Source organism: Conger conger, chromosome 2, assembly GCF_963514075.1.
Source record: "Conger conger chromosome 2, fConCon1.1, whole genome shotgun sequence".
NCBI lineage: Eukaryota > Metazoa > Chordata > Actinopteri > Anguilliformes > Congridae > Conger > Conger conger.
Window position 1 is genome coordinate 11,166,378 of NC_083761.1, and position 26,833 is coordinate 11,193,210.

At 41.4% G+C, this 26,833-nt stretch overlaps 3 protein-coding genes across 11 annotated transcripts; 1 reads left to right on the top strand and 2 right to left on the bottom strand.

Moving 5' to 3' along the window:
- Nucleotides 1-375: 375 nt before the first annotated feature.
- Nucleotides 376-4,051, bottom strand: LOC133121741 (dual specificity protein phosphatase 13A-like). Its single transcript, XM_061231179.1, has 3 exons — nucleotides 3,787-4,051; nucleotides 3,249-3,466; nucleotides 376-2,737 (listed from the first exon to the last, which is right to left on the bottom strand). Exons 1-3 carry the CDS (start codon nucleotides 3,912-3,914, stop codon nucleotides 2,523-2,525), a joined length of 561 nt encoding a protein of 186 aa, XP_061087163.1. The 5' UTR covers nucleotides 3,915-4,051; the 3' UTR covers nucleotides 376-2,522.
- samd8 (sterile alpha motif domain containing 8) lies at nucleotides 3,331-26,101 on the top strand. 4 transcript variants are annotated; one of them, XM_061231168.1, is made up of 7 exons: nucleotides 3,331-3,417; nucleotides 3,921-4,015; nucleotides 15,082-15,644; nucleotides 18,623-18,718; nucleotides 19,652-19,769; nucleotides 21,467-21,617; nucleotides 22,802-26,101. In XM_061231168.1, the coding sequence occupies exons 2-7, from the start codon at nucleotides 3,941-3,943 to the stop codon at nucleotides 23,104-23,106; spliced, it is 1,308 nt and encodes a 435-aa protein (XP_061087152.1). In that variant the 5' UTR covers nucleotides 3,331-3,417; nucleotides 3,921-3,940; the 3' UTR covers nucleotides 23,107-26,101. The 4 variants fall into 4 exon arrangements, with proteins under 4 accessions (XP_061087152.1, XP_061087153.1, XP_061087154.1 ...); XM_061231169.1 differs by lacking the exons at nucleotides 3,331-3,417; nucleotides 3,921-4,015 and adding exons at nucleotides 9,469-9,667; nucleotides 9,900-9,951; XM_061231170.1 differs by lacking the exons at nucleotides 3,331-3,417; nucleotides 3,921-4,015 and adding an exon at nucleotides 9,469-9,667.
- Nucleotides 4,035-8,722, bottom strand: LOC133121740 (dual specificity protein phosphatase 13A-like). Of its 6 annotated transcripts, none has more exons than XM_061231176.1 (4): nucleotides 7,694-8,378; nucleotides 7,177-7,394; nucleotides 6,399-6,519; nucleotides 4,035-4,089 (listed from the first exon to the last, which is right to left on the bottom strand). In XM_061231176.1, exons 1-4 carry the CDS (start codon nucleotides 7,864-7,866, stop codon nucleotides 4,050-4,052), a joined length of 552 nt encoding a protein of 183 aa, XP_061087160.1. In that variant the 5' UTR covers nucleotides 7,867-8,378; the 3' UTR covers nucleotides 4,035-4,049. The 6 variants fall into 6 exon arrangements, with proteins under 6 accessions (XP_061087160.1, XP_061087161.1, XP_061087156.1 ...); XM_061231177.1 differs by lacking the exons at nucleotides 4,035-4,089; nucleotides 7,694-8,378 and adding exons at nucleotides 5,625-6,094; nucleotides 8,597-8,722 and having other exon boundaries at nucleotides 7,177-7,209; XM_061231172.1 differs by lacking the exon at nucleotides 4,035-4,089 and adding an exon at nucleotides 5,625-6,094 and having other exon boundaries at nucleotides 7,694-8,380.
- Nucleotides 26,102-26,833: the final 732 nt, after the last annotated feature.

Here is a 26,833-nt window from a genome sequence, read left to right on the forward strand (position 1 = left end):
ATGTGAGCCTTACAGACACATGTTCATACACACACGCGCGCGCACTTGCCTTGATTTGCTGCTTGTCAAGATTGCTCATTCACTAGAGTAACATCCAGCCTGACAGGAGAACGCCTATGTCGATGCTGTGCATCAAAACAACTGCCTCTCAGCTCAGTCTATTTTCATATCTGAACCTGAACTCTAAATCACTCTGGAAACATCCTCTGCATTCCCCGAAGGCTAAGCTGCCAGCTCAGAGAGAGAGAGAGAGAGAAAGGGCACAGTAGAGTCACAGTTTGCACTAATTTCATTTAAATACTACCCGAGTGCTTCAGCGAAAGACTTTATTCCCGACATGAAGAAATGTATGACAATAAAACTACTAATGTACATATGGCATGTCCTGATTTATGTCATTTCAGTAGCAAAATAGTGACAACATCATTTTCTCTTTAAAAGAATTATCAAAAAAATCTTAGGATCTTTGACATTTCACCAAAACTAACGTGTACCAAAATGTCAACTGAAAATATGGCAATATATATCTAGGCTATAGTAAACATCCTACATAGGTTCAAACAGAAAATAGTTTCTCCAGTTAATGTTGCCTATGTTATACAATGAATAAATGAATAATATCTGAAACAATTTGGGGAAACATCTGTACAATTCCTATGCATCAGACAAGTACAGGTGGTAGGAAACATGAATTATGCTTTCCATTCAATTTCCATTCCATGTCCATTCAAGAGGTTAGTAAGGATTTAAAATAAAACAGTCATATCCTTTCACATTTTCATAAAGACCTTTGGTAATTGTTCATTACTTATAATGCATACAATGACAATTTAATTGTCTAAATCTTTATGTCTAAGATAAAAAAAAAATACAAGATTTGTACAAACCATTGGCTATGTTGACAAATGTTAAATTTCTGCATGCTACAAGGTAGTGAGGTAATAATTCATGTACAAATAGACCATCATAATTCAATATAAGTAATTTAATAAACCAACCCCCCAAAAACACAACCTTCAAAAAAGTAATGGTTTTAAAGCAATAGTTATAGCAGTTATTCCACTTTTGATGACTAGACATCTTCTAAAAATAAAAAAAATAAAAGAAATTGATAATGGGTTTGTACAGCTCAGAAAGTTGACCCCTCAAACAAAAGACCATCATGTTCACAAACCTGTGGCTCAGTTTACAAACAGATATCACATCTATGTTTGGAAATGTTTTGGTCTGTTTGGCTTGCACCACTATTGGTGCAACAGAATTTGAGCGCATATGCGTATAGACATCATCCAGCATGGCAAAAAAAAAAAAAAACTCGAACAGTGGGTGCTGTCAAAACATTGCATCTCATGAATCACAAGTTGTGAGCCAGACTCTTAAAGGCCTGTGCTTGGACGTGAAGAAGCTCCCTCAAGTATACATTAAATCTGGCCCTGTGGGTCTCCCACTCGAAAGCTTGGCTGAAGAAAAGACTCTCCATGCTTCTTATCTCATCTAATGATAATTTAAACAGTGCTGTGAGACGTGGTTAGAATGCTGTTGCTGGTTTAGATGCTGCTGTTTGTTGGAGCAGAGCTGCATTCTAGAATGTGATCACTGAAATAACAAAATTAGATGTTTCCATTGTCTTACATTTTCCAAATTCCAAATAAGAAAAGTATTTTGAAGACAGAAAGCAGCAAAGTTTCACCTGGCTGGTTATATTTTAGTACAATACCCCTGTATGAATGTTAGCTATATGCTTAAGGTAAAAAAAATTGAAAATATGATTCCAAAATTCAACTGGTCCTCAGCAGAAGTTTCCTTCAGTTCTGAATGGCAAAACATGTTGTTCAAGAACTGATCACACATATGACAATGACTGTAACTATTAAGACAAAGTAAATTAAATGAAACTACAAACGTGTCACTTGAAATTCAAGTGTTATACAACATTTAACACATTAATGTTTTCTCAAAATAAAACATAACTAAATTCAGCAACAACACACAACTAAAGATATTAAGTTTTAATAACTTATTTCTCTGGGCAAATGTGTGGTTTCTCTTGCTCAGAAAAAGGCTTTATCTATTTTACAATATTCCCTGTCCTGCCAAGACGGTTAACTTGACATCATTATTGGTGTTATGACACATGGATCAACATTTATATCTCCCTAGAGAAAAGAAAAACCCATTTGCAAGCTACCTAAGCCAAATAAAAGTTCAATATTCTGATTGGGACTGGTCTGAAATTAATTTATATCATGCATTTTTATATGCACTGTAAAATTAGAGAAACCCAGTCGGGGGAAGTACTTGAAATACATAGCAACGGATACCATGATAACCAACCAATGAGGCACAAGATTCTTTTTACTTTTAGTTGGTTGTTTTGTAAATGTTACAACTGTGCAATTTTCTGATTCATTGTATTAGGTTTCATGACAAAGATATATATTATTATGATTTGTGTCACTGATATACATGGGTGTGCATGTGCATGACTCTTCCACTGGAATGCGGTACGGAAAATGCCTTTGCTACAGAATCAGACAGGTTTTCCGTTTCTTTCTCCTTAACTGAAAGTCTAGATCCAGCAGCAGTGCAAGGAAGTTCCTGTTAGGGTAAATGGCTCTTTTCTGAATCAATTTCTTTATGGCACAGCAGGGGGAGAGCTGGTGGTACAGCATGAGGTAAGCAAGCACCAAGGTGGAGGACCGACTCATTCCCATGATGCAGTGTACCAGAATCTTTCCTGGAAAGAGAAAAAATGAAATCAGAACAGCACTAGGGAAGAAACTCAGTCTTATTAATAACACACTTCACTGCCCAGCTTTCTCTGAGGACCTCACACTCCCCGTTGAGGGCTAAAATTAGCTCCCTCAGTTCGTTGCCTTTGTTCATTTAAGCTCTCATTGCAGCAGTGCCAGAACAATCTGATTAATTCTGCACTGTCTGTCTACATGACTTTCACCAGAGGAAACACGAGGACGAAAGTTCATGAATGTACGTACACTCCAGGCTGAAAAGGTAAGACTTTACGCCACTGTCCTGGTACTGACAGAATGACGAACAAGCAAACTGTGATTCCAGTCAGTTTACATTCGTTTTTTTAAATGGCTTTGCACAAAAGCACAGCTCTATTAGAAACAATGCTGGGCAAGCATAATGATCAATGTCACCTTAGAAAATACTGTTGCTTAGTTTCAGGGGAAAAAAAAGAAAACAGTTTTAACTATCCTATGCCATATTCGTTTGATACATACCATCTGCCTGTTTTAATGCTTTGTGGATGAAATCAGCGGCCGGTTTGAAGTAAATGTTTAGGTCAAAGTGGGTGGAGTCGTCTGCTGGAATACCGCAATACACAACTTTGCTCCCGTAAAAACTCTGGTCCCCGATGCTGCCCTGCTTGGAATGTGCAGCGTTCAGTATGTGAGTAATGCCTAATTTCTGCAGAGCAGTCCTGTTCTGAGCTACGGCTCTGTTAAGACAAAGACAGACAGGATGTTTGGAACTTATGAGAGAAAATTAAACTGACATTTTTACACTGATCAGATAGATATACAGTATATGTATTTCATTTTTAATGCTCTAGCTAACTAACATCTGAGCGTGCCAGTTATATGACGTACTGTACATTGAATAGCTAAGCATAGTCATTTGTCTTCAGTTTAATTGTAAAATAAAAGCACTTGCAACATTAAATGTGTTTCATATTTCAATATGTTTACATAGGCCTACCATTCAGTCCTGTGTACACATGAATTTATACACGTACAAGGAAAGTATTCCCATACTCACACATTTCCAATGTACAGGTTAGGCCAAACCTCGTCTATTTGGGTCAGTTCCAGTTTGCAGGTATCCAAAACGTTCTCCAGATCTTTGACAGAGAGGTATCTGTGCTTGTTTTCCTGTGACGTTGCCATTTAAAGGCTGGATTCTGACCTGATCAATGAAACTGCAGCGTTTGATGTGTCAGAAGCGGCTGCCTGTCTTGTCCCCTGCCTGCGATGATCCATCTGAACAGGTGCTTACTTTCTGCCGCTGACCAGTCTCCCAAATTAGCACACAGCCAGCCCTGTACGTGTGCTCTCTGAGAAGCTGTGAGGGGGAAAGTTTGCAGAGTTCATCGATAGAACTATTTTCCCCTTAAGAGGGAGTTCAAATTCAATAAGATTCTATTCTGGAAGATGAGTTGCTGGCACAATGAATGAAAATATTATTGACAGCGCTTTTAAAACTTGATATTTTCCATTTCGGTTTCTGAACAACATAAACTACAAGTGACCTTACCAGACATTGTATATCAGAGAGGAAATTCAAATGATATGTTTGTATAATGTGTGATGATAATATTACAAACTTATTACTAATTTAATAACTACTGCCATAAATTTGAATTGCAAGAGTTTACAGAGAAATTGTACAGGATGTGTTCCTGTTGAATGCGATTACTTTGGTAGCCTCTAGTGGTGGTAGAGTGTCATTACTGCAGGAGCCAGTAAAGAGACAACGGTTTCATGGGCTGCTGCTTTCACTTAGCCACAGAATGGCAACTTTAATGAACATATCGAGGGAACAATACACGACATCAGGATGTCAGAATCATAGTAACGATTGTTTTGGCTAATTGTTCTACGAACAGAGCGGTTACAAGTTAAAGGTTAAAACATGGTATATTCACTTTATAATTGAAACATATTTATGGCATCTTAGCTTTGCTAGTAATTCCAATTGAAGTCTAAACACCTGGGACCAGTCTACTCTTGTTGCACCTTCTGGCATGTTTGTACCAAGTACTCTCCAAACATAATGCATCCCCAAATGAAATTCACTGATTAAACGTATTTTCTTTCAAGAAGAATTCCCATGTGATACAAATCGGGTAGGTCGAATTCCCAGCAAGTGAATAAACATGTAAAATGTCCAAATAACCTGATTTATTATATACTCCATCTCCAGAGAGATTTTCGGTGTATAGTTTAGTTACTTTCAAGATGATAGAGGAGCAAAATGCATTTTGCTAAATCAGAAACAAAACAATATGCGTGTTCTCCTTCTCAGATGCTAATGGCGACCTCCAAAGAGCATTTGCCACAAGCTTTTCTGAGGTTTGATCATATCTTTGACTTGATATCATTATGATTGCATCCAGCGTCCCACCTTTCAACTGTGAATTTTCAAAAAGGTTTTGTATCTGCGATGGATTAATAGCGCATATACACTCACTGAGCACTTTATTAGGTACACCTGTACGCCATCAATCATCAGAATGGTCTAATTAACACTTAATAAAATGCTCACTGAGTGTATAACCACCATAGCTATACGGTGTGCTGGCAACCCAGTACAATGATTAGCATGGTATTTATGAAATGTATTTTGTGTTGTTCGCCATTGTGACTGCATGCTGCATTTTGAGCTATAGTTCTAGTACATGAAGATTGCACAACCAGGAAGCATATCACCATCAGGAATTCTGTTACAAACACAGAGTAACTGTGCATGACAAACAGTTTCATCCAGGATTTATTTTAAGGGATAAAGTATAGTCATTTCCAATTCATATCCTCCTAATTCCTTCTGTTAAGCAGAGGAATTTCTCTCCTTATAATGACCAGGCAAGACCAGATATATCCAAGAAGAAAATTATTTATTTCTCTGCAGAAAGAGTCCAGTACTTACACACACAAGGTGGCCAAGCATGAACTCAAGAGGCAATCTCTGCCATTTTATCATCAAAAAGTGTCTTGCTAATACATAGATTATCATACCTCTGATTGGTGCAGTTAATATGCAAGCATAGAGTGGAATATAATAACAGATGATTCTACCTCTGATCGGTACATGATTAATGACAACATACAGTGATTGGTTAATGTAGCATGTGTATTAGATGAGCGCACAGTGACCCCATAGCCCCAAACATTCCACAAACGGTTAAAAATCAGAAATAACTATTTGGTATCCCAGAGTCGTCTTGCTTTCAGGGTTCTCTCCTGTCTCTCCTGGCTTTCTAGCGATACGATGGGCCATATATCCCTGAGCCTGTGGGCCAGAGGCCACAGTGGCCACACTGGCCTGCAGTGTTATAGAGAAACAATGGCTAGAAGGGAGGAAGAGATAGAAAGAGATAGAAGGCCTTGGGAATGCGGGGCCTCGGCAGACTACTGCTTCTCTGTCCCTTGAGGATTTACAGAATTTAATATAAGTTCCAATTGGTATATGAATATATCTCTTCTCTATCCTCAATTATACTGGTGTGAGAACACCCTTCCCTTCACTTCCAATCCACATGCAGCTGAACTCCATCGTTTGCTAGTTGAGTCACTTTCATTTAGTGCTGTTTGCGTAATGTCATTTCCAAAGTACTCAGCTGTTTAAGAAACCCTCTGTTAGGAAATATCCACCTGTTCTCCTTCACCTTTCTGATGGCATCCAGTAATGTGAAGTGATGATGGATCATGAGGTAGGCCAGCACCAGAGATGCAGATCTACTGACCCCAAAGGCACAGTGGATGAAGACCTTGGCTGAGCACAAAAGAAACATGAGGCGTGTTAAAAAAAACACAACAAAACAAAAATAACCTCTATTGTAGTGAAGCTCAGTGTAATTTGTTTGCTATATTGTCATCTGCAACTTGGTGTTGGCCTACTGAATGTCCACTTTCCTGACACAAATTACACCAGGATAAGGTTGAATTTGATATTACTGTTACATTAGATGAAGCTATAGCTAACATCTTCCAACCTAAAATGTCAATGAATTCAACAGAAACATTTACAAAAGGTCACATGAACCACCATTATCTACACCACACTGTGGGACTGCCAAGCAGGACCAGCATAAGTAAGAACACCCTGGATATATATCACATTTGGAAAAATCGTGGTTCTATATTTGAATGGTTTATGTTTAATGCCTACACCTTAATTCTTAGATGCTGCAAGGACAACAGCATATGATTACAATGAAGATTAAATAGTGGTTCGAATGCATCTTCATTTTGCTGTGGATGAGATTGTAGGCTGAGCTGTAGCTACAATGCAAGGACACTGGGATGTTTGATAGCATTACATCATGCCCCACAGCGTTCCCTTTGGTTTGTGTTAAACCCACACCTGCGAATAGATTCTCCTGGACTGAGGACAGCTAGGTAGTTTTGAATTTCTGCAGGTGGGATTTACCTCCTGGAGTATTCAGGGCCTCGTGGATGTAATCTGCAGAAGGACGGAAGTAGGGTGACATATCAAAGTTTGGCACATCATCAGCTGGCACGCCGTGGTAGTCCACTGTTTTCCCATAGAAATCATGACTCCCCTGGCTGTGCGTTTTCCCATGGTTCACATTCAGAACATGCGTGATCCCCAGCTTCCATAAACCATGCCGGTCATGAGCCATACACCTGGTATCATTCATATACAAAGAATACAAAAAAACTGCATTCAACTGATGTAATTTTTTTTTCTGCTAACAAGGTAAACCGTAAACATATCAGTGTTCAACATAGAGTACTCTACATTTTACTCTGATAGGGTACATATGATCTCCCCATGTTTAGATTAGGCTATATTCAAAGATAGACACTTGGTGATGCTGATTCGATTTGGAAGAAAACAACTAATTTCACAAATTAACAAACATTATCAGCTAGGTTATGCGTGAACGTTTGAACGTTTGAACGTTAGGCTTCATTATACTCACATGTTACCAAGAAACAGATTTGGCCACACCTCATCAACATGGTTCATATCACCTTTCCCGCTGTGTAAAATGCATTCCAGCTCTTGAATCGACGGTGTTTCTGGGGAAATATCGCAACTTCCCTGGACGCTTTTAGACAAATCGTTATCAATTAAACTATCGGAAGCAGACATCTTTTCCCTTTGTTTTTATACAGTTTATACAGTGCAGTCTATTGGTGATGATCAGAATGATTCCAAGGCGTTTCAAGTACGTACGTCAGTTTTCCCGGAAGCCCCACTTCGAGGTTTGTATCGTTTTCAGAAAACCACGTGACCTGTGTGTATAACCACGTGTTCGGTTTGGTTCGAGCAAAGAGCATTGCTCTCTGGTTTGATTTGAGGTGTCGATATGAGGACGCAAACCCCCACTTTAACTCGCGTGTTGTCGTAGTGGTCTTTAAAGTGCAGAGAGTGTCCGCAGTTACACAAGCACTTAGACTGCCCTATTGAACCCACACAAACCCATTTTCAATGTTCCCCATTTTGTAGTCAACAGTCAGTTAACATAATTGTATTGTTGACCTAGTTTCCAACTTGAATCAGCATTATATACTATATTTAATATAAATTAGTAGGGAAATCTAACGAGCATAAAGCGATACCATTAGAATCCTTATTGGTTACACTAGTAGTACACGTTGCTACTTGTCAAAGCTGTTTCGGTTCGCGGCTGTGTTTGCTAGGTCAGGGGGAAAATGTTTTAAAGAGAGCAGTGTCGTATACCTAATTGGCAGCCCTCGCCCCGAGCTGATTTCGTGATTGGTGCGACTGTCTCTCACGCAGAAACCAGGGTACAAGGCCCACCTATTCGCTCACTTAAAAACAATAACAAATTATTGTTATTGGATTATTATATTTCAACTCAGTCCAAGGTGTTTGAGAAAAGGTAATCTTATCTGAAAGATGTCCATTGGACCAACTTCCAGTTTAGACCAGGGATGGGCAAATCCATTTCAGGAGGGCAGGTGTGGATGCAGCATTTTGCTGCCAAAAACGCCTCTGCACTACATGTGGCACGTGATTATTCGGCAGCTGTACATTATTTTACCAACAGGTGTCACTAGTGTGCACTTCAGTCCTCGAGAAATGAATCAATTTTTAGCATAATTGGCCGGAAAACTTCAACGGTTCAATAAGCATCGTCTCGCCATCACATATATATATATGTTTACTTAGCTTATCCTGATCTTCATCCCGATGTTAGCAGCTTATTTTATTTGGGATCAGGCAGTTTTCTTCTTAGTGACAGGACCAGGTGCAGCTGGGACTCCTGGGTGTATAACGCGTAAAGTGTATAAGGAACAGAGGTATGAAGGCGGTAACGCATGTGCTCATAATGCATACATACTGTGCATTGAATACAATGCAATTACATTTAAACGTACGTAGTAGAACCGTTAACTTTTAGTTGTGCTTTAGGATACTAAGTTGGTATGAAGCTAGAATGAAACCGGGACCTGCTATCATCATCTTGTGAACATGAAAACAGTGATATATTTTAGAAGATCCCATTCATTATTATTTGCTTAACTATAATACAAATAAAATGATGCTTATATTTAAAGTGTTTAGATTAACTCAATTCAACCTGCAGTTATACAAAATTATACGTGTCGGTCTGCTAACGACCAGTAGAGGACACTGTCTTACACTCAACCTATTGAGCGAACCAACGGCGACTCTTGTATAGTCGTCTTCTTTGCTACGCAGTTCCTGTTTACTGCAGCTGGGTTGACAACTCAGAGCGTGTTGGTTGCTTCCCAAGCTTTGGCCAAGTCAATGGGGGAGAATGATCTCCAGCCGTCCTCCCATCGCACGGAAAATCTGGACAGTTTTCACTGGCCCAAGTGAGAAGCCATCAGCGTACAAACATTTAGCAATCTAACGGTAGCAAGTCTAGCACTAGATTGTATCGGATGAGAGAACTATTCGGGTAAGCATTTCATGGCTAGCTAATGCTGCATTGATTTTTTGTGAGAAATGACTGATGATATATATTTTTTGCTGCTGTAGCTAGCTGAGGTCAGCTACGCGACTGGCCCTTCAGTATTCACAAACACATTTAAACTTTCTGCACGATTAAGAATATTTATTTTATTTTGTAATGTACAGCCTCGCGTGTTGGCTGGTAAGCTAACTTATCGAGCCGTACCGTTGTATTGCAGCCCCTGCCAGCGGTCTAGAATGTCGAGACGGCAGGCTAACTTCAACTTGCAGGTAACGTTAGATATCTGGCTTGACACCACGTAAAGTTACAAGGGCTGGTGATTTTTAGGTTATCCAGCATGAAGCCAGGGGTCTTGACACCACGTCTTGTGTTTGTCTTTTATTAGACGCGAGTTTGTAGTGAGCTTAGCTAACTTAGCTAACTTACTGCCTGTTACAGCCCCAGCAGTGAGTTAGCCAGATGACAAGCTTGTGCTGACCTTGTGCTGATCAATATATGAGTTTAAATCTGCCGTTGGCTAAAACTTTTTCAGTAATAAAGATGTTGATAGACGACGTTTGTTATTGTGGGAATTATAGCCCCATGTAACAAATGCTAGTCGCTAACGTCATGTCTTTTTAAAGTTTGCTGGGATAGATGGTATTAATGAGCTATTTTTATAAGTTGGATAACTTGGCTAACTTTACCTGCGATCTCGCTATCAACATTATCCGGCAACATTAAAACTCTCTAGTTTTAATTAGTTATTGTTAGACAACTCTGCAGGAGAGAGAATAAGCATTCGTTTATTTTATATCGGTAAGCTGAGAGGTTACTTTAAAAATGCGCGTCTGAACTAACGTCGACAGGCAGTTTATTCAGCTGAATCAGCTCTAATTTGTTTGATAGGATCTGTACAAGTATAGATAGCTGGATCTATCAACTTTTAGTTCAGAGTCCAGATAAAACTACACGATACTATTTAACTAACTGATCGTTTAAGGCGCACTGATACACTCCATTATAGACAAGGTACAGTGGTAATAAAAATGCCCTTCTCGATGGTTGTGATACTGTATTCATGTAATAGATCTGAGGCTATCCAGACATGCAAGTAAAATGAGTTCAAGGACTGTGGTGTGTTGATATAATCTTGCATTCATAGCTAGATTGAAATTGTGTTTCTAGCAATCTGATAAAGCGTTCCGAGATGTTTCAACCATCAAAAACATTTAAATATCTAATCTGATTGTATTGGTGCTTTCCATGACATCGTTTTACCCAAGTCAGCACTAGAGTTCTCCTTCAAAATAAAGCCACACCCATTTGCCTTTGTTACAGTTTTCCTTACATGAACCACAGCATTTGATCCATTCCCTCATGTCGAACTATGGAATGACGTAGACAGTGGGACACGAGGGAGACAGACACGTCTGGTTGATAAAGGGAAGCACATTTTTAACTTTGACACAGTTTTGCGCAAGGAGGAGTGATGTCATTCCGCATGACTAAGTGCATTGATGGCCTAGCCCAAGTGATTCAACCCTCAGTCTTTTTCAGCGCTGGTGAGGACCGACGACTGGCACCGTTAAAGGGCAGCTGGTCCTGATTCCAGGGCTTATGTTACAGGGGGAAAGCCTGATCTGTGATTACTATCAAAGGTAGATTTACAGCATCTTAATGCCTGAGCTGATTCTGGGTGATTCCTAGATTTTGGGAGCAGCATGTGGATATGTCTGGCCTTTTTGCAGATGCATGAATTAAGGGAAAACTGGTTCTAAGTGTTATTTACTAATTCTTTGAATCACTGCCCTATATAGGGCTGTCTTCTGCAAGATTGCAGTCCTCTTGTGGCATTTCTTTCTGGTGATTTCCCAATTCTGAATAATATTTTTCTGGATATTTTCAACATGTACTTTATTAGGGCGTAAGTTAATGGAGATGTTATCTTATCTTCATACATTTCGTGTGTAAAGCATAATTATTCCAGCACAGATTTTCGTGCAAGTGTACAAAATCTGTAATTTCATAGTTTTAAATAATAAAAAAAATAAAATGTTTAACACATTTACAAAAATGACCATGGAAACCCAGACGGACATTGGGTAATGTCCCTTGTGAACTTTAGCGCTGGTCACTCGTTCTCAGGAACAGAATGTCTTGTGTGTAATAGGAACTTTTTGTTTTTGCTCAGCATCAGAAAGAAACGTCTGTTTGCTCCCTGAGGGCAAGGGCAGTGTGTTCTGCCAGTGGACACTGGGCTTTGTGTGTGGGTGTGAGGGGGAGTTGCCCTGACTGGAGGCAGTTACTGTGGTGGTTGTAGTATTAACAGCTTTGAAGTCAGTTTTATCTAGTATGTCCGTCTCATTTTCATGCATAGGATTAAGCTCCTTGGCTACGGCTATGATGGTAACAATTATGTCGCTAACCGGTTTAAGTGATTGGGCGACAAAAACAGTACATTTGATTTTTGACACTGATTAATCGCTATAAAAATGTAAGATCCTAATCCTTTCCTCAAAGAGGCTGCTGGAGAACATGGTTCTCTACTTTGAACATGGTCATCTTCAGCACTTTGGTCAACCATGGTTGTTTTAAATGTGCTTTATAAATAAAGTTTATTATTATTTATTATTATTATCTGCTTAAATGCTTTTGGGGGGGTGAGTGGGCATCTAATATAATTTATTTCATAATTCTTTGTGTGGCCTGGAATGGTTGATGCAGCATTATTCAGATCCTTCATTGTGCCATTAAAATGTTCAGTTTCATTTCAAAAGACAAAAGTATTTGCTAAATTATTCATCAATAGCAGTCGCCCTGGACTTAGGTTAAGTTCAACATAAGTGGTGCTCCATCCCTCTGTGACCAGTCTTTTTTCCTGCCACATTGCCAGAGTTTGTCACCACTGTTAGCTAGGTTCAGGGCTCCATTTAGAGACACAGCTGGAACAAGTTTGGCAGTTATTTGGTTGTTTGTATATACTGTATTGTACTGTAACTTATCCAGATTTGACCCCGTTTTTACAAGGTAGAAGGCTATACACATTGCCAGTGCAAGAAAAAACAATGAGGCTAATCTTTTGTCGTGTGGTAGTACATGTGATGCCTTCAGAGATTTGTGGTCTGAAAAGATGAACTAGGCCAACATGTTCCCTGATAGGCTATACATTTTTGAAAACTTCAATGGATTTAATGTGGCATATTATCATTGAACACTTTCAAATGTAAACAAAATATGTCTTGTGTGACCTATAGTTTTGAGGTGTGGGCCAATGACTATTCTATAGTGATCCACTGTGGTGTAAGAAAATCATTGTTCAAAGGCTATCATTTAACATTGTCTCAGTCAGTGTCTGCCTCTGTCATAAACAACATGTTTTTCATAAGCACTTTTTTTTTTTTGGTGCGCAAAGCCTCATTACACGGGAAAGGCAACCTAAGGCACACAAGGTCAGGAGCTATGACTGTGTGTTGTGCAATCCTTCATTTGAGGTGATTTTTTGCGTCCTAAGAAACTGTGGCTTGACCAGTGGATGAGTAAAGGGTCGTGAGCTATGACCAGAGATCGGGAAAGCTCTTAGGCAATGGAACATAGACGAGGTGGTTTTGAAATTCCCTTGTGGTTTCTGCAACAAGCTTTCTATGGCAAAGAAGGACAGTAGCAGTCGGTCTATTGGAGCAGTCAGATTGGAAGAGGTAATGACTTTCAGGTACAGTGTTTGGTATGTTTTAATGTGTGTCAAAATATTTTTGAGCAAAATAACTTCATTTGAAAAATCCTGTCTTGAAATGCTTTAATTAGGGCTTTTTTAACATTGTCATGATTCTTACAGTTTGTAACATAACTGTGATGTTAACGGTAATATGTTCTTTAAAAAGGTTCTCTTGAAAACGAGAATCGTGAGTTGAGCAGAGAACGAAATTCTCTACTTTTTTCTTTTTGAAATTCTGTGTGGAAATTATGTTGCAACAGCATAACGTGAGTGTTGCTGATTCAGAGGAAAATTGCAGTCTGGTTCATTATGGGAAAGCCTGGCTTAAGGAGCTGCCTGTCCATTGTTATTTCTCTTTGGCAGCAGTACTATAAACATAGACATATGGTATTTCAATTAGCAAAATGCAACAAATTGGAGAAGTGTTACATACTGTCTCCAGTAAAAGGGTTTTTTAAAAGTTGAACTTCAATCCATGAGTTGAAACTGTACATATTTTATTGCAACAGCTGTGTGATAAAGACTTTGTTGAGCAAGGTTTTTCTCAAGTTTGTGGGAGTGTGCCTGTCTCTTGAGGGTAGATACATGGCATTTGTATGCATTTAACTAGGCTACTGTTCATGTTTTACTCGTTTAGGTTAATTAGGTATTAATAAAAACTCTGACGCTTCCGAATTCCTTGTAGGCTAAATGTAGGTATCGGGACATGATCCACTTCTTGTCCTGTTGTGTTACCATAGCAATAAACTGTGTCCTTAAGGATAGCTGTACACTGGGAAACCATACAATTTCAGGATTTTTTTTTTTTTTTTTTTTAATACTTGATTCCATTTGCTGTAATCGGATCTGTTCCATTCTGAAAATTACTGCCTCAACATTTCCACAAATGGCCTCTCGATGCCATTTGTCCAGACAGCTAACGCCTTCCTTTTGACCTCCAAAGTGTAATGCTTTTGGAAATGCCTTATTGAATTAAAGTAGTCTTTTATCTTCACAATATAATTTCCAGGCCTAAAACCGAAAATGAAAAGGGCTACTGAATTACAAAAGGCCAGGAGGAGGGTGTGGATTTTTAAGGATTTTCACTGTATGTGTCTGCTTTTCAATCACCTGATCATTATTGTGTGTAATTTAATAATGGCCAACCTTTTCCAACAAAACCTTGTTAAAATGAAGCTAAACTTGAAACGTTAAAGTTAAACAGCAACACAGTCCTGATTATGTGAAACAAGCAGCATTCGGTATATTGGCTTGTGCTTCGACATGTTTTCATTTGTATAACTGTAATAAAATAAATGCTGCTTTGAGGGTTGCTCAGCTCTCCAATAAAATGCATATTATGGCTTGTAAGGTTCATGAGCAGAATACCAAGTGAAATGTTGTTGTTTTTCTAAACCAGATTTTTAGCTTTTGAATGAGGTGTGCTTTTTTAGGCTTGAACTGAAAACTGACCGTATTGTAGAGCTCCAGGAAGTGGGTTGGGTAACCCTGTTTTAAATCATGTGGTGATGCACGACTGAGAGAATTTCCCTCTCAGTTAATGTCATTATTTCGGTTCTAAGTGCAAATTAAGTTTGTATCTCTCTGAATAAAGACATGCTGTTAAAAAAGAGTGCTGAAGCTATATTGCGATTTCCAGAATGACTGAGAAAGTGGGCTGAATGCGTGCGTCCTGCTTTCCCCCCCCCCCCCCCCCCCCCCTTAGGTAGAGGGAGCAGAAATGGCCTGTACTCAGGTGAGCGTACGCCGGTGGACCACGAAGCACGTGGCCAAATGGCTGAAGGAGGAGGGCTTCTGCGACTACGTGGACCTGCTGTGTAACCGGCACCGGCTGGACGGCACCAGCCTGCTGACGCTGACCGAGTACGACCTGCGCTCCCCGCCCCTGGAGCTCAAGGTCCTGGGGGACATCAAGCGGCTGATGGTGTCCCTGCGCAAGCTGCAGAAGCAGAACAGCGACGTGCTGGAGGACCTGGGCCTGGGTTGCGATGGCCACGTGCCGCAGGGGGACTGGCTGCGGAACGGCGACTCCGGACGGGACTGCGATGGGGCCGGCGGAGGGCTGTCAGGCGAGCAGTACCTCCAGTACTCCAACGGCAAGTGCAAGCAGCACACGCGCCGCCTGGACCCGGAGTACTGGAAGACCGTGGTCAGCTCCGTCTACGTGGTGTTCGTCTTCGGCTTCACCTCCTTCGTCATGGTCATCGTGCACGAGCGCGTGCCCGACATGCGGACCTACCCGCCCCTGCCCGACATCTTCCTGGACAGGTATTTACATTTACATTTTACATTTTAGTCATTTGGCAGACGTTTTAATCCAAAGCGACTTACAAGTGCATAGGTTCTACCATAACTCAAAGCATCACATCCAGAACTAGCAAAATACATATGAAATGCTGTTCTAAATATAGTTGGCATCATAAGTGCATTTTTTAATTTTTTTGGGGGGGGGTTAGACAAGGATAGGGATATCAGAAAGGAGGGGCAGGGGAAATCAGGAGGGAGGACTAAGATAGAGTTTGAAAAGGTGGGTTTTGAGTCTGCGTCGAAATAGGGGGAGGGATGACAGTGGTAGGCAAGTCATTCCACCACGGTATGAGGTCCTCAGCGTCGCTCAGAACCTGCTTTCCATCGTGCACTTTAAAGCAGAACAACTTAAAGCAGTGTGTACAGCAGGTTGTGATGTAGCAGGTCGTTTTCTTTCCTTTCAGTGGGGCAGAAAAAATGCTTCTGGCACTGAAAAAGCTAGCAGACATTGTTGGTTGCAAAATTAAACCTAATTTGGTCTCTAATGTGAACTCTGGCTGACAGTAAGACTGGCTTTGTTCTCTCAGTTAGACATGGCTATTCTCCCAGTGACTGCACAAGTTAAACCTGTGTTGGAAATAGTCAGTGGGCAGGATATCAGATGGAGATATTCTGTTAATCATGCATCGCCTGTTGTGAATTGGAAACTTTCCCCACTTTTTTCCCTCCCAAGTTGAAAAGCCCAGTTGTAATTCATTAGGTCTCTGTGGTCTGTGGTTTATTTTCGGATTCTGTGTCAGCCATTACTTCTTATCACACCCCAGTTTGAGATTCTGCAGTGTGATATGAAGCGGCATAAGGAAGATTGATGAAAAACTGTCCACGTCCAGCTCAACAGAGGACGCCTGAGTACCCAGTAGACCAGCAGGGGTCAGTAGCGTGCAGTGAGACACTCATCCCAGCCAATCAAAACCCTCCCCTCCCAGGTGATACTGAGTTGCTGACTAAGGTTCAGATTGGATGCCAGATGTAGGGCGCTCACAAGAACAGTGTGAACAGGATGAACCACTAAGCAGCACCCCTGACCCCTTTCATTTTTCATTTTTTGCAAATGGAGCTCAATGCTTTAAAGGTTATTCACTTTAAAACATACTTCACATTGTCTTCTCTTTGTGAACACAGAAACTGTTTATTTTCTAAACAGTGTGACACTGAAGAGATTGTAGTGTTGCAGACTCATCAGAAGGTAGGAAGGCAGACTGCAAATAGAAAATCTTATTTCTGGAATGAATTTTCTTTTCCCTACTTCTCACACCTTCAAGGGAAACTTACCAACTGCAACTCACCAGAAAAATAAGAGTAGCACTAGAAGCACTGGAAATTTAGAAATAACTTCAGAGCACACGTACTCTAGCGTGACCCTCCCTCTGGCTGTCTGCCGGGTGCATGCCCAGAATGTGAATGTGTCCTTACCCCTTCAGAGCGATTCTCTCGTGTAACTGCTGGTATGACCGGACTCTCAAATCAGAGTATGGACGGGTAATTGATTAAAGTGAATTAACTACTGTCTCTCATGTGAAAGATAAGCAGACTGTCCCATTTTGTATCCCAAAGAAAGTAAAACACTTAGTGGAGGACCTAGGCCTACTGTCCAGTAGTTGTGAAATACTTTTTTTGGCTTCTAAACAATCTGTCTGGCTGTGTTTCAAGTACAAATGTCTGGAAATCGAGTATGCACCACAGGACTAATCTCTGGTGTTCTCGTTCACTGTGGTATTTATCAAAGAGTAATACACTGTGGATTAATGTCAAGAACCAGTTAAAGCTAAGGTGAAATTTCTGCTGAGCATGCACATACCAAACATTTTTCAAACCTTACCATGCAGCATTGCATACAGTATATTGGATACAAGTATGCAAACTGCAGTGATTAAAAAGCAGAAATTACCTACGAGACACCACATTTCAATGTTATTTCCATTCTGTTCCCTTGCCTTGTGTATTCTGTTTCTTTTTATGGGTTAGTATCGTCGACCTTGTGCTGATGCAATGTTGGCTTAAAATAGCGATATCTTGAGTTGAGTCCTATCTGTTTTCAGCCCAAAGGTAACAGGGGAGTCCCTGCTGGACTGTTAATGGTGGCTGAAGGACTCTGTAGTAGGTCACTTCACAGGTTGTCATCCTGGAGCCTGCAGACCTTGCTTTTCACATTCCCCCCCCCCGGCGCTGCTCACACATTAACATGCTCAATTTGGTTTGTACAGCTCTGCTAGTTGGTGTTTTTGCACTTTGTTGCATTTTCTGTACGCTTGAAGCATGTCCACTTGGAGCAGGCATGCCCAACCCTGTTCCTGGAGATGCGCCATCCTGCAGGTTCTCATTTCAGCCCTTATTTGGCACACCTGATTCTAGTAATTAGCATCTGAACGAGATCTCTGGGGTGTGTCTCGAAATGCATCCTCCTTTCCTCCTCTACCACCTCGTCTCCTGTCTGGAAGTATGGGGGAGTGGAGAAAAGGAGGACATATATTTCAGTATTGGCACTCACCCTAGCTGGTGAGTGAGGTGTGCTCTTAGGGCTGAAGTGAAAGCCTACAGGATGGTAGTTCTGTGGCAGCCCTGACAAGGGAAATGGCAGAAATGAGTGGTAGAAACATCTGCAGTTCTGACACCGACGTTTCACCACAGAATCTTCCTCTGAGGATATCTGAAGCCACTCGCTGCGGTCGATGCTAATCATCCTGACTCAGTAGCAACAGGGCGTGTCTTTTATGGATGGAAACTAGGGCACGTTTGCTAATCCAGAGTGAAAGGGCGCCTCGCACAGGCCACGGTCCCTTTAGGAGGGCGAAGATTGCGTCATGGTCTCACCGCAGTGCCTGATTCTGAAAGGCGGCCATGTTAACTGTGCCCACAAGTGGAGCAGATTTGAAAAAAGTGCAAACATCGCTCATCTGGCCTAGGCGATTTACCGCTGTTTCTCTCTGCTCTCCTGGCAGCGTACCCAGGATACCGTGGGCCTTCGCCATGGCCGAGGCCTGTGGTGTGATCCTCTGCAACATCTGGCTGCTGGTGCTGCTGCTCCACAAACACAGGTACGTTACATTACATTACACTAGTCATTCAGCAGATGCTCTTATCCAGAGCGACGTGCAATAAAGTGCGAATCAGAACCAGGGACCAGTGTGTTGAAGACGCAAGAGGAAAGTACAGTTCCAAGTCCTAGAGTGATCACGTAGATACAACTTGAACCCTTTAAGAGTACATCTGCTTTTCGGATAGTGTTAGAAGGTGGCTGCTTGCGCAGGCTGAAGGGGAGGGATGTCAGAGTGCCTTAGGCTGGAGACATACCTGATTTACATTACGCAAACGCATATGCAAAATAGCTGTCACATGTATTCTGCGGTCATTCAGGGCATTTGTTGTGCAGGTCCTCAGAAACTATAACACTATGCATCCATAAGGTGCAATTCTCACATAAAAGGTGGGGGCAGTATACAATGCCAAGTGATGTGACCATTCACTGTGCAGATACTAGGAAAGCAGAATCAGTTTAAAGAGAAGCCCTGATCTGCCCCCTGGTGGATATTTGTTCAACTTCCAGTCAGACAATTTATTTTGCATCGCGCTTTTTACATAAAACTGTAACAAAGACGCTTTACTGAGTGAATTAAGCTCATCAGCCCTAAGCCCCCAATAGCATATGAGTCCCTAAGGGGAGCTGTTTACCTCATACAGTAAGCAGACACCCATGTGAATAATGTGGCTTAGGAAGCACCGTTTGGCCTACGTGCAGCGCAGTGAACCGGCTGGCCTACGTGCAGCGCAGTGTAACGTTTGGCCTGGGCGTAGCACAGTGAACCGTTTGGCCTGGGCGTAGCACAGTGAACCGTTTGGCCTGGGCGTAGCACAGTGAACCGTTTGGCCTGGGCGTAGCACAGTGAACCGTTTGGCCTGGGCGTAGCACAGTGAAACTCAGGTGTGCGGCCGTGGTGAAACGCGCTCGCTGAGGACCGCCTCTGTTCCAGGTCCATCCTGCTGCGGCGGCTGTGCAGCCTCATGGGCACGGTGTTCATGCTGCGCTGCGTCACCATGTTCGTCACCTCCCTGTCCGTGCCCGGACAGCACCTGCAGTGCTCCGGAAAGGTAGGTCTCCGTGCTCATCAGCCCCCCCCCCCCCCCCCCCCCCGTTAGAGTACCCGGACAGTTCTATTTTATTTGTGTAGCGCTTTTTATTGAAGGACGCTTTAAAGAGTAGCAGATGAACAAATGCCGGACCTGATCCCCAAACACTTGAGGTAAAATAAATAAATAAATAACTCCCTTGGGGGGGGAAGGGGCGGGGAACCCTCAAATAGTGGTGAGAAAAAACTTTCATCACAAACAGCCCATCCTCTGCTGTTTGTGATGAAAGTACACTTCCGCATTGTCTCCCCAAATCGATAATTTAACAGAGGAGGGCCCCCTGGGGCAGCAGCCCTTGGTGCAGTGACCGGAATATCACCCTGACCGTGACCGTGACCGTGACCTTGCTAGCTGTGAGTCTCTGCAGGACCGGTGATGGTTGCGTCACCCGGACAGTGTTCCCACCATCTCATTGTGAAAGAAAGTTCTTGTAGCAGCATACTGCCTGTGCATAAAGTCTAGTCCACACAGTCTAGTGCATGCATGTTTACTCTCAGATGTTCCTGCTATGGGTTGGGTGAAAACGATAAAATAAGGGGTTTAAATTTGGTTGGCGGGGGTGGGGGGGGATAATTGAATGTAGATTACCTAAGCACCATAGACCGTAAGGGAAGACCTTTATCTACAATGTGAGATTAGTGAAGAACATGTCTTATATTTTAATAATACAAAAGGATGTATGAATTAATTCCTGAAGATGTGTCTCTTAGAGTTTCACACTGAATGATGTGGTAAGTAGATGACATGATGGTATTAAAGTAAGTAGGCTATTAAAGTCATCGATTGAATGGGCCCCGTGCAGCCACAGTGCACTGTGTAATTAGCTGAACGGTGACCTGCCTGTGAAAACTGAATTTCTTTTGTGCAGAGCACAGGTTCGCAGGATTAGGAGTGATTTCTCCCCAGCGAACCGTCGGCGGGTGTGGCCACACAGGGCGCCCTCGAGCAGACGTTGAATGTTGACTTGGCTCTTTTTTTTTCCCTCAACTGCCAACCTGGGGGCAGGCGGCCACGTTTTGCTTGATGTCACTACTGAAGTGAACTTGTGAACGTTCTACCCTCTAAACCAACGCGACTCAACTCCACATCCTGCGGGCCACAGTGTCTGCAGGTATTTGCTCCTACTGTGCGCTACACCACCTGATTTCACTAATACTTTTAGCTGCTTGGTTTAGATAATAGCCCAATTAGTGAAAACAGGTGGTGTAGCACACGGTTGAAGTAAGTGCCTGCAGACACTGCGGCCAGTCGAGTAGCGCTGCTCTAAACTGTTGCTCCATTGGACCCATTTCAGTTAAGACCGCCTTTTCCCAAACCCCCTCCACTGAGTTGAAAAATATAATTTGTTATTATATTTTTTTTTTTTTAAGTGAGCAAAACTGGGTGGGGAAAAAAGGGAACAGGTGGGCCTCGAACCCCGGTCTCCTGCCTGAGAGACAATTGCACGAACAACACCAAATCTGCTGGGAGCCAGAGCTGCCCTTTTCGGTATACGAGACTGCTCTCTTTTTCATGTATTTTTTTCCCCTGATCGATCGGCAAACGCACAGGAGTGCGATTACAATGCGAGACTACCCTTTCGACACGACAGTCTGCCCCCCAGTGTGCTGTTGAGGACAGAAGCATAGCTCAGTGCTGACGGCTGCGTCTCCCTGCAGATTTACGGTGACATGTGGGCGAAGCTGCGTCGAGCCGTGGCCATCTGGAGCGGATTCGGCATGAGCCTGACGGGGGTCCACACCTGCGGAGACTACATGTTCAGCGGCCACACCGTGGTCCTCACCATGCTCAACTTCTTCGTCACCGAGTGTGAGTGAGCTGACGGGGGCGATATCTGCAGCGCTGAAACTAAAGCTAAACATGAGGGTCTACCGCTTTTGCATTTGACTAATCTTGCCTGGTGTTTTGGAAGAAATGAAATAATCCGAATGGTGTAAACCCCCACCCATCCGCTCAAATGCACCAGGGATCAAAGATTCACAGAAAAGTATTTGAATCGAAAACATACTATTTGAACCCAGTTTTGAACCCAACAGTGGTGGTGGGTTCAATTCTGTAGTGGTGTAGGTACCATTGTAGCTCATCTGGAGAGGCATAGACCTGAACTTGTTCTAAACATATCCTGGTGCATAAAGGGAGAGTGTAAATATGAGCTGTTTAAGTAACCGTGGGAAAGGGCACCTCCTATGCAAACAAGCATGCGCTTTCCGTTTTCCTCGTATGCCTCTGATCGGAACATCCCTTTTTTTATAGCATGGGTTAGCTGCATAATAATGAATTGTTATTTATCCAAAGTGACTTACAGTTGATTACACTAAGCAGAGGACAATTCCCCCTGGAGCAATGTGGGGTTAGGTTAGCCTTGCTCAAGGGCCCAGCAGCTGTGCAGATTTTTATGATAACGACACCACGGCTTGAACCACCAACCTTCCGGGTCCCTGTCAGGTACATTAGCCAGGGTCCCAGTCATGTACCTTAGCCACTAGGCTGCCAGTGACATATGTCGGAATGCCCTGCCCCTTAGCATGTTACATCATGCTTGATTGTGCTTCATTCTGTTAAAATGATGCTGTTTAAAAGCACAAACGGTGCAGACTCATTTAGAAACAGCACTAGTGTGAAGGAAACATCTGAATGGGTTCTTGTTCCTATGCTGCCATCAGATGTCCTTCAGCAGAACTGCACACAATTCAGACCTCTAGACAAAATAATTGTTTCTCACCTGTGCATTTCACATGTTCAAAACTGTGGTCTCTAGATTGTTTAGCAGTATGATATTTAAATTGCTGGTGGGCATAATTTGTGTCTGAATGGCTAATGAATTTGAAGAAAGACTCTTAAGAAATCGGTGACATGAAATGTCAGTGTTCCAAAAATGACTGCCTATGTAATATGCAGTCTTTAACGTGCATGTATACATGAAACACGGAACCAGTTTGAATGCAAATCATCTCGACCAATATATATAACATTTAAATTTGTTCCATCAACAGACACACCTAGGACCTGGAACTTCATACACACCCTGTCCTGGGTTTTGAACTTGTTTGGAATTTTCTTCATCCTGGCCGCGCACGAACACTACTCGATCGACGTCTTCATCGCCTTCTACATCACAACGAGACTCTTCCTGTACTACCACACGCTGGCCAACACGCGGGCGTACCAGCAGAGCCGCAGGGCGCGTATCTGGTTCCCCATGTTCTCCTTCTTCGAGTGCAACGTCAACGGCCCCGTGCCCAACGAATACGGCTGGCCCTTCTCCAAACCCACCTTCATGAGGAGGCTAATTGGATAGCCGGCACACCCTGCGCCAGCCCCCCTCCCCTCTGCCTCAGTGGAGCAGACAGCCTGTGTGCAAAGTTGCAGGTTCCGCGGGTTCCTCTGGTTCTGTGGAGGTTTCGTTATTTGCAGTACTAATGTGCTCCCGAACTGACCTGGTGTGGTCCTAGCAATGCAACAGGCTGTCGGGGTGCACTAAAGGTAATCTCTCGGTGTCTGTCTGAACTGGTCTCCCATCAGCCGGTGTAAAGGGGTTAAATGCACAGGGTAGTCAGCCATGTACAATGAAATGCTGTTTAAAACTCTTGCCTGTCTGTGTTTCAAACAAATGTCATGAAAGAGGAGGAATCTTTAGATCTCAAATTCAGGTTATAACAACAAGATTTTAAAAAAAGACATTCATACTCTCAACCCCCATAACCTCTACATCCCCCTCCCCCCTCCTCCCCACACCCACACACCTTTCTACTTTCATATGCCATGATATGACCTCGGTGAAAGTCTGAAAATGTAGAACTTGGAACAAATTGCATTAAAGCTCATTTTAAGGTCTTGCCATTTGAAACAATATGAAAAGTCAACAAAATCGGTTTACAGTTCCAGGTTTTCCTCCTATTCCAAGATGAGATGCGCCATGTGGTGTTGTAAACAAGGAAAATTCGGAAAGGAAACATAAGGGTTTTCATTTTTTAAATTGCAGACCAAGTATAAAGACTATATTATGGTATTTTCAAAGACTAGCATTGTTTTGTTCTAATATTCTTGCATGAGGCAACATGTGGAAATTCATCTTGCTATTTAATTGCAGTTAGTTAAACTAGCACAAAGCAAAATGTGCTAGCATTCCTTTGTAATACTGTTGGTGTTGCCATGGCGCTGATAGACCAATGTTGACAGAGTTAATCACCCGTTATTCGAGGTGCGTTGTTTAAACAGTCACAATGGTGATGGTCATAAATTTCCCTTTTTTCTTATTTTGTATTTTCATGTGACTGTTCTACTAGGTTATAGCTTGTTATTTCCAAACTAATGTTAATTTTGATGATTCTCTAAAAAACAACCGGACTAATAACAAGGTGTTACTTTTTTCAGATGATGCCAAAATATGGGATGTTCTACATTCCCGTTGCCAATATATTTTCAGTATTATGTATTGTAATTCCTTCTTATGAGATATTTTCCCTAAATTGTACTTGGATGCTTGAACTCGAATGACAACTTGATAACTTTCCAAAGTTTACAACACAACTGATTAATGTAAAAATGTATTAGCAGATCCCACATACAAATAACAGTAAACTTATAGTTTATTTTCAAATTAGATGTTTTTATTTTTTTTGCTTATTGTATGCTATTTATGTTTTTAATGCAAGTTATAGCATGTACTGGAACAGGAGTAAAGGTTTACATTAGGATGCCCATGCTACTTAAAATAGAGTTAAGTTGTGCATTCATTCCAGAGAATGTTTTTTTTTTGTTGATGTGAAATACAAGTATGAAAGCAGATAAACATTAGAGGTTCAGACTGTGCTCTGTAGCCTTGTTTAATCTTTATTTTGGCCTTTTTTCAGTCCGGCAGATTAGAAATGGTGTGTTATGACCAGTGTATTTGACCATAAGGATGAACTTGAAAATGTACAGTAGTGAAGAATGGGGCTAAATATGTGTATATACAAATGGTGGCTACTTTGGTGTTTTGCACCCAGTATATATTTAATGGTGGTAGATCTACTCTGCCCATTACATATAATTACAGGGTTGCAGCAATTACAATGATGCCATTTTATAAAAGTTATTTTCCACCCAAGATATGGGAGTGGGGTCCTGTTGGGTGAATTTGTTCCAGCTGAGCTCTTTCCTACGAAGGTTTGATTGAACTGTTAATTGAATCCTGAAACCGATTTTATATCGCATCACAGGTGCCTGCTGCTTGTTTTGTCTTTTGTAAAGGTTTTGTATTGTTGGAAAGGTTTCTGCTAAGGTTCTGGTACAAAGTAACTATTAACAAATTAACACAAATTTTTTTCTCAACAGATTTCTGTTATTTTGCACCCCCATTTATTACTGCATTATGAATTTTTTTGGACAAGAACAGTCTGCTGTCAATGTCAACTGTTTCAGTTAACATCTCAATCAAACTTAAGAATAAACCACTGAACAAAACGTTTCTTAGTGGGCCCCTCGGACAACACACAGGTACACAATTGTAAATGTATGTTAGAGTTCAGCTGATATTAGCCAACTTTTTTCCAATATGTCAGTATTGTTAAGAAACTCTAAATGTCTTTTGAACAAGCCAATAATCTGGCCTGGGTTCAATCGACATTTGTCCTTCACTTTGACTCGAAACGAAATGCAAGTGTTTGGTTTATTCCTCACAAATGCAGTTTGCCAGGTTACATATTGTGATCACAGAAATCGGCAAACTGTGTTTGTAAAGAAAAGAACGAACACTTTATTTTTATCCTAAGCTGAAGGAAAGGACAAGATTTGACTTGAATCTGGGTCGATGGCTCCTTGTTGAGAAATAATTAATATCTTACTCCTCAGTGCATCATTACATAACTGAAGTTTATCTGAGTATTAACAGTCATAATTGAGCCTCATTGCATAGCCTAATGCATCAAGCATCTTGATAGCCATTACATGCGCTATTGTACTTCTGCAGCATAAGCTCTCAAGCACAGCCTCCCACATAGGCCAGGTAATTGTAGCTGAGCAATGCCTTGCTGTTACAGATGCTATATGAACATTTTCATTATTAGCCTACTGTATATTTCTCTATCTGTTTGGAGCATTCAAAGAACCAGCACTTTTAAATCCATCATTTTGCAGTAGTCTTTTTTTTTTTTCTTTTTTTTTGGTACAAGTACAAGTGTTTTATTTATTTTTGAGAGTTATGTATTATTGGTGGAAAGACTACTCTAGCAATAATTTTCATTGTGAAATGGGTTTGTTGTATGTGTTTTGTGTATGATGTGTCTGCAGCTATTAAAATTGTTCACTACAAATATGCAAGCAGCTTGTATGATTGACATTGAACAAAATCTGTTGCATCCAAAAATGAGACAAAAGTAACAAAAGCACATTAGTCTTAGGAGTGCATATATGAAAAATAGCCGACGTGTATCTTCATGCTAGAGTGCCATGGATTTAAAAGGATTCTGGGAATCTGCTCTGAGCTGCCGTCACCACTTTACAACTGAAAATCCTTTCGGCCATTGTAAGGTTTAGCAAGGATTTTTTTCCTACCATTTTTGCCAGTCATCCCTTTTAAGGAAATCACCATTGCCACATCTAATTCAGTTATTTTAAAAATACAACTAGTTTAATAAAATATATACATTCATATTGACAAAGTACCTTAATAAGGTTGGCAAAAAATAAATGTAATCGCAAATCTAGTCCTACTGTACATAACTACATGCATACAGTTATGACTGAGGGCAAGAGATTAGTGTACCTTGATATTCCATGGAAAATAATTTTCTAAAATTACTTTTATTAGGGTAGCATGTAGCGTTGGAAGCATATTGTAGCAGTAGCACTGTATATTTTTCTTATCACGGAATGTATGGGTGTCAGCAAGTTAGCGAATCGGTGACTTTTTTTTTTTTTAGATCTCCGATTATTAGGTCTCCACACCTTATTTCCAAGCCCTAACTGCTGATTGAAAGGAATTAAGGAAACCACAAAATCCTGGAGATGCTGCAGGACGGGACGCCCTGCAGAGGAATTCAGCA

What these genes read in the sequence shown, in the direction of transcription:
- LOC133121740 (XM_061231172.1), bottom strand. Translation starts at nt 7,866, where the DNA reads ATGTCTGCTTCCGATAGTTTAATTGATAACGATTTGTCTAAAAGCGTC. An exon ending in GGCCCTGAATACTCCAGGAG is followed by an intron (nt 6,520 to 7,176) that starts GTAAATCCCACC and finishes TTTTGTGCTCAG; the next exon opens with CCAAGGTCTTCATCCACTGT. An exon ending in AGAAAGGTGAAGGAGAACAG is followed by an intron (nt 6,095 to 6,398) that starts GTGGATATTTCC and finishes CCTCCCTTCTAG; the next exon opens with CCATTGTTTCTCTATAACAC.
- LOC133121741 (XM_061231179.1), bottom strand. Translation starts at nt 3,914, where the DNA reads ATGGCAACGTCACAGGAAAACAAGCACAGATACCTCTCTGTCAAAGAT. An exon ending in AACCTGTACATTGGAAATGT is followed by an intron (nt 3,467 to 3,786) that starts GTGAGTATGGGA and finishes TTGTCTTAACAG; the next exon opens with AGCCGTAGCTCAGAACAGGA. An exon ending in AGCATTAAAACAGGCAGATG is followed by an intron (nt 2,738 to 3,248) that starts GTATGTATCAAA and finishes TTCTCTTTCCAG; the next exon opens with GAAAGATTCTGGTACACTGC.
- samd8 (XM_061231168.1), top strand. Translation starts at nt 3,941, where the DNA reads ATGAAACTGCAGCGTTTGATGTGTCAGAAGCGGCTGCCTGTCTTGTCC. An exon ending in CCCGACATCTTCCTGGACAG is followed by an intron (nt 15,645 to 18,622) that starts GTATTTACATTT and finishes CTCTCCTGGCAG; the next exon opens with CGTACCCAGGATACCGTGGG. An exon ending in ACCTGCAGTGCTCCGGAAAG is followed by an intron (nt 19,770 to 21,466) that starts GTAGGTCTCCGT and finishes GTCTCCCTGCAG; the next exon opens with ATTTACGGTGACATGTGGGC.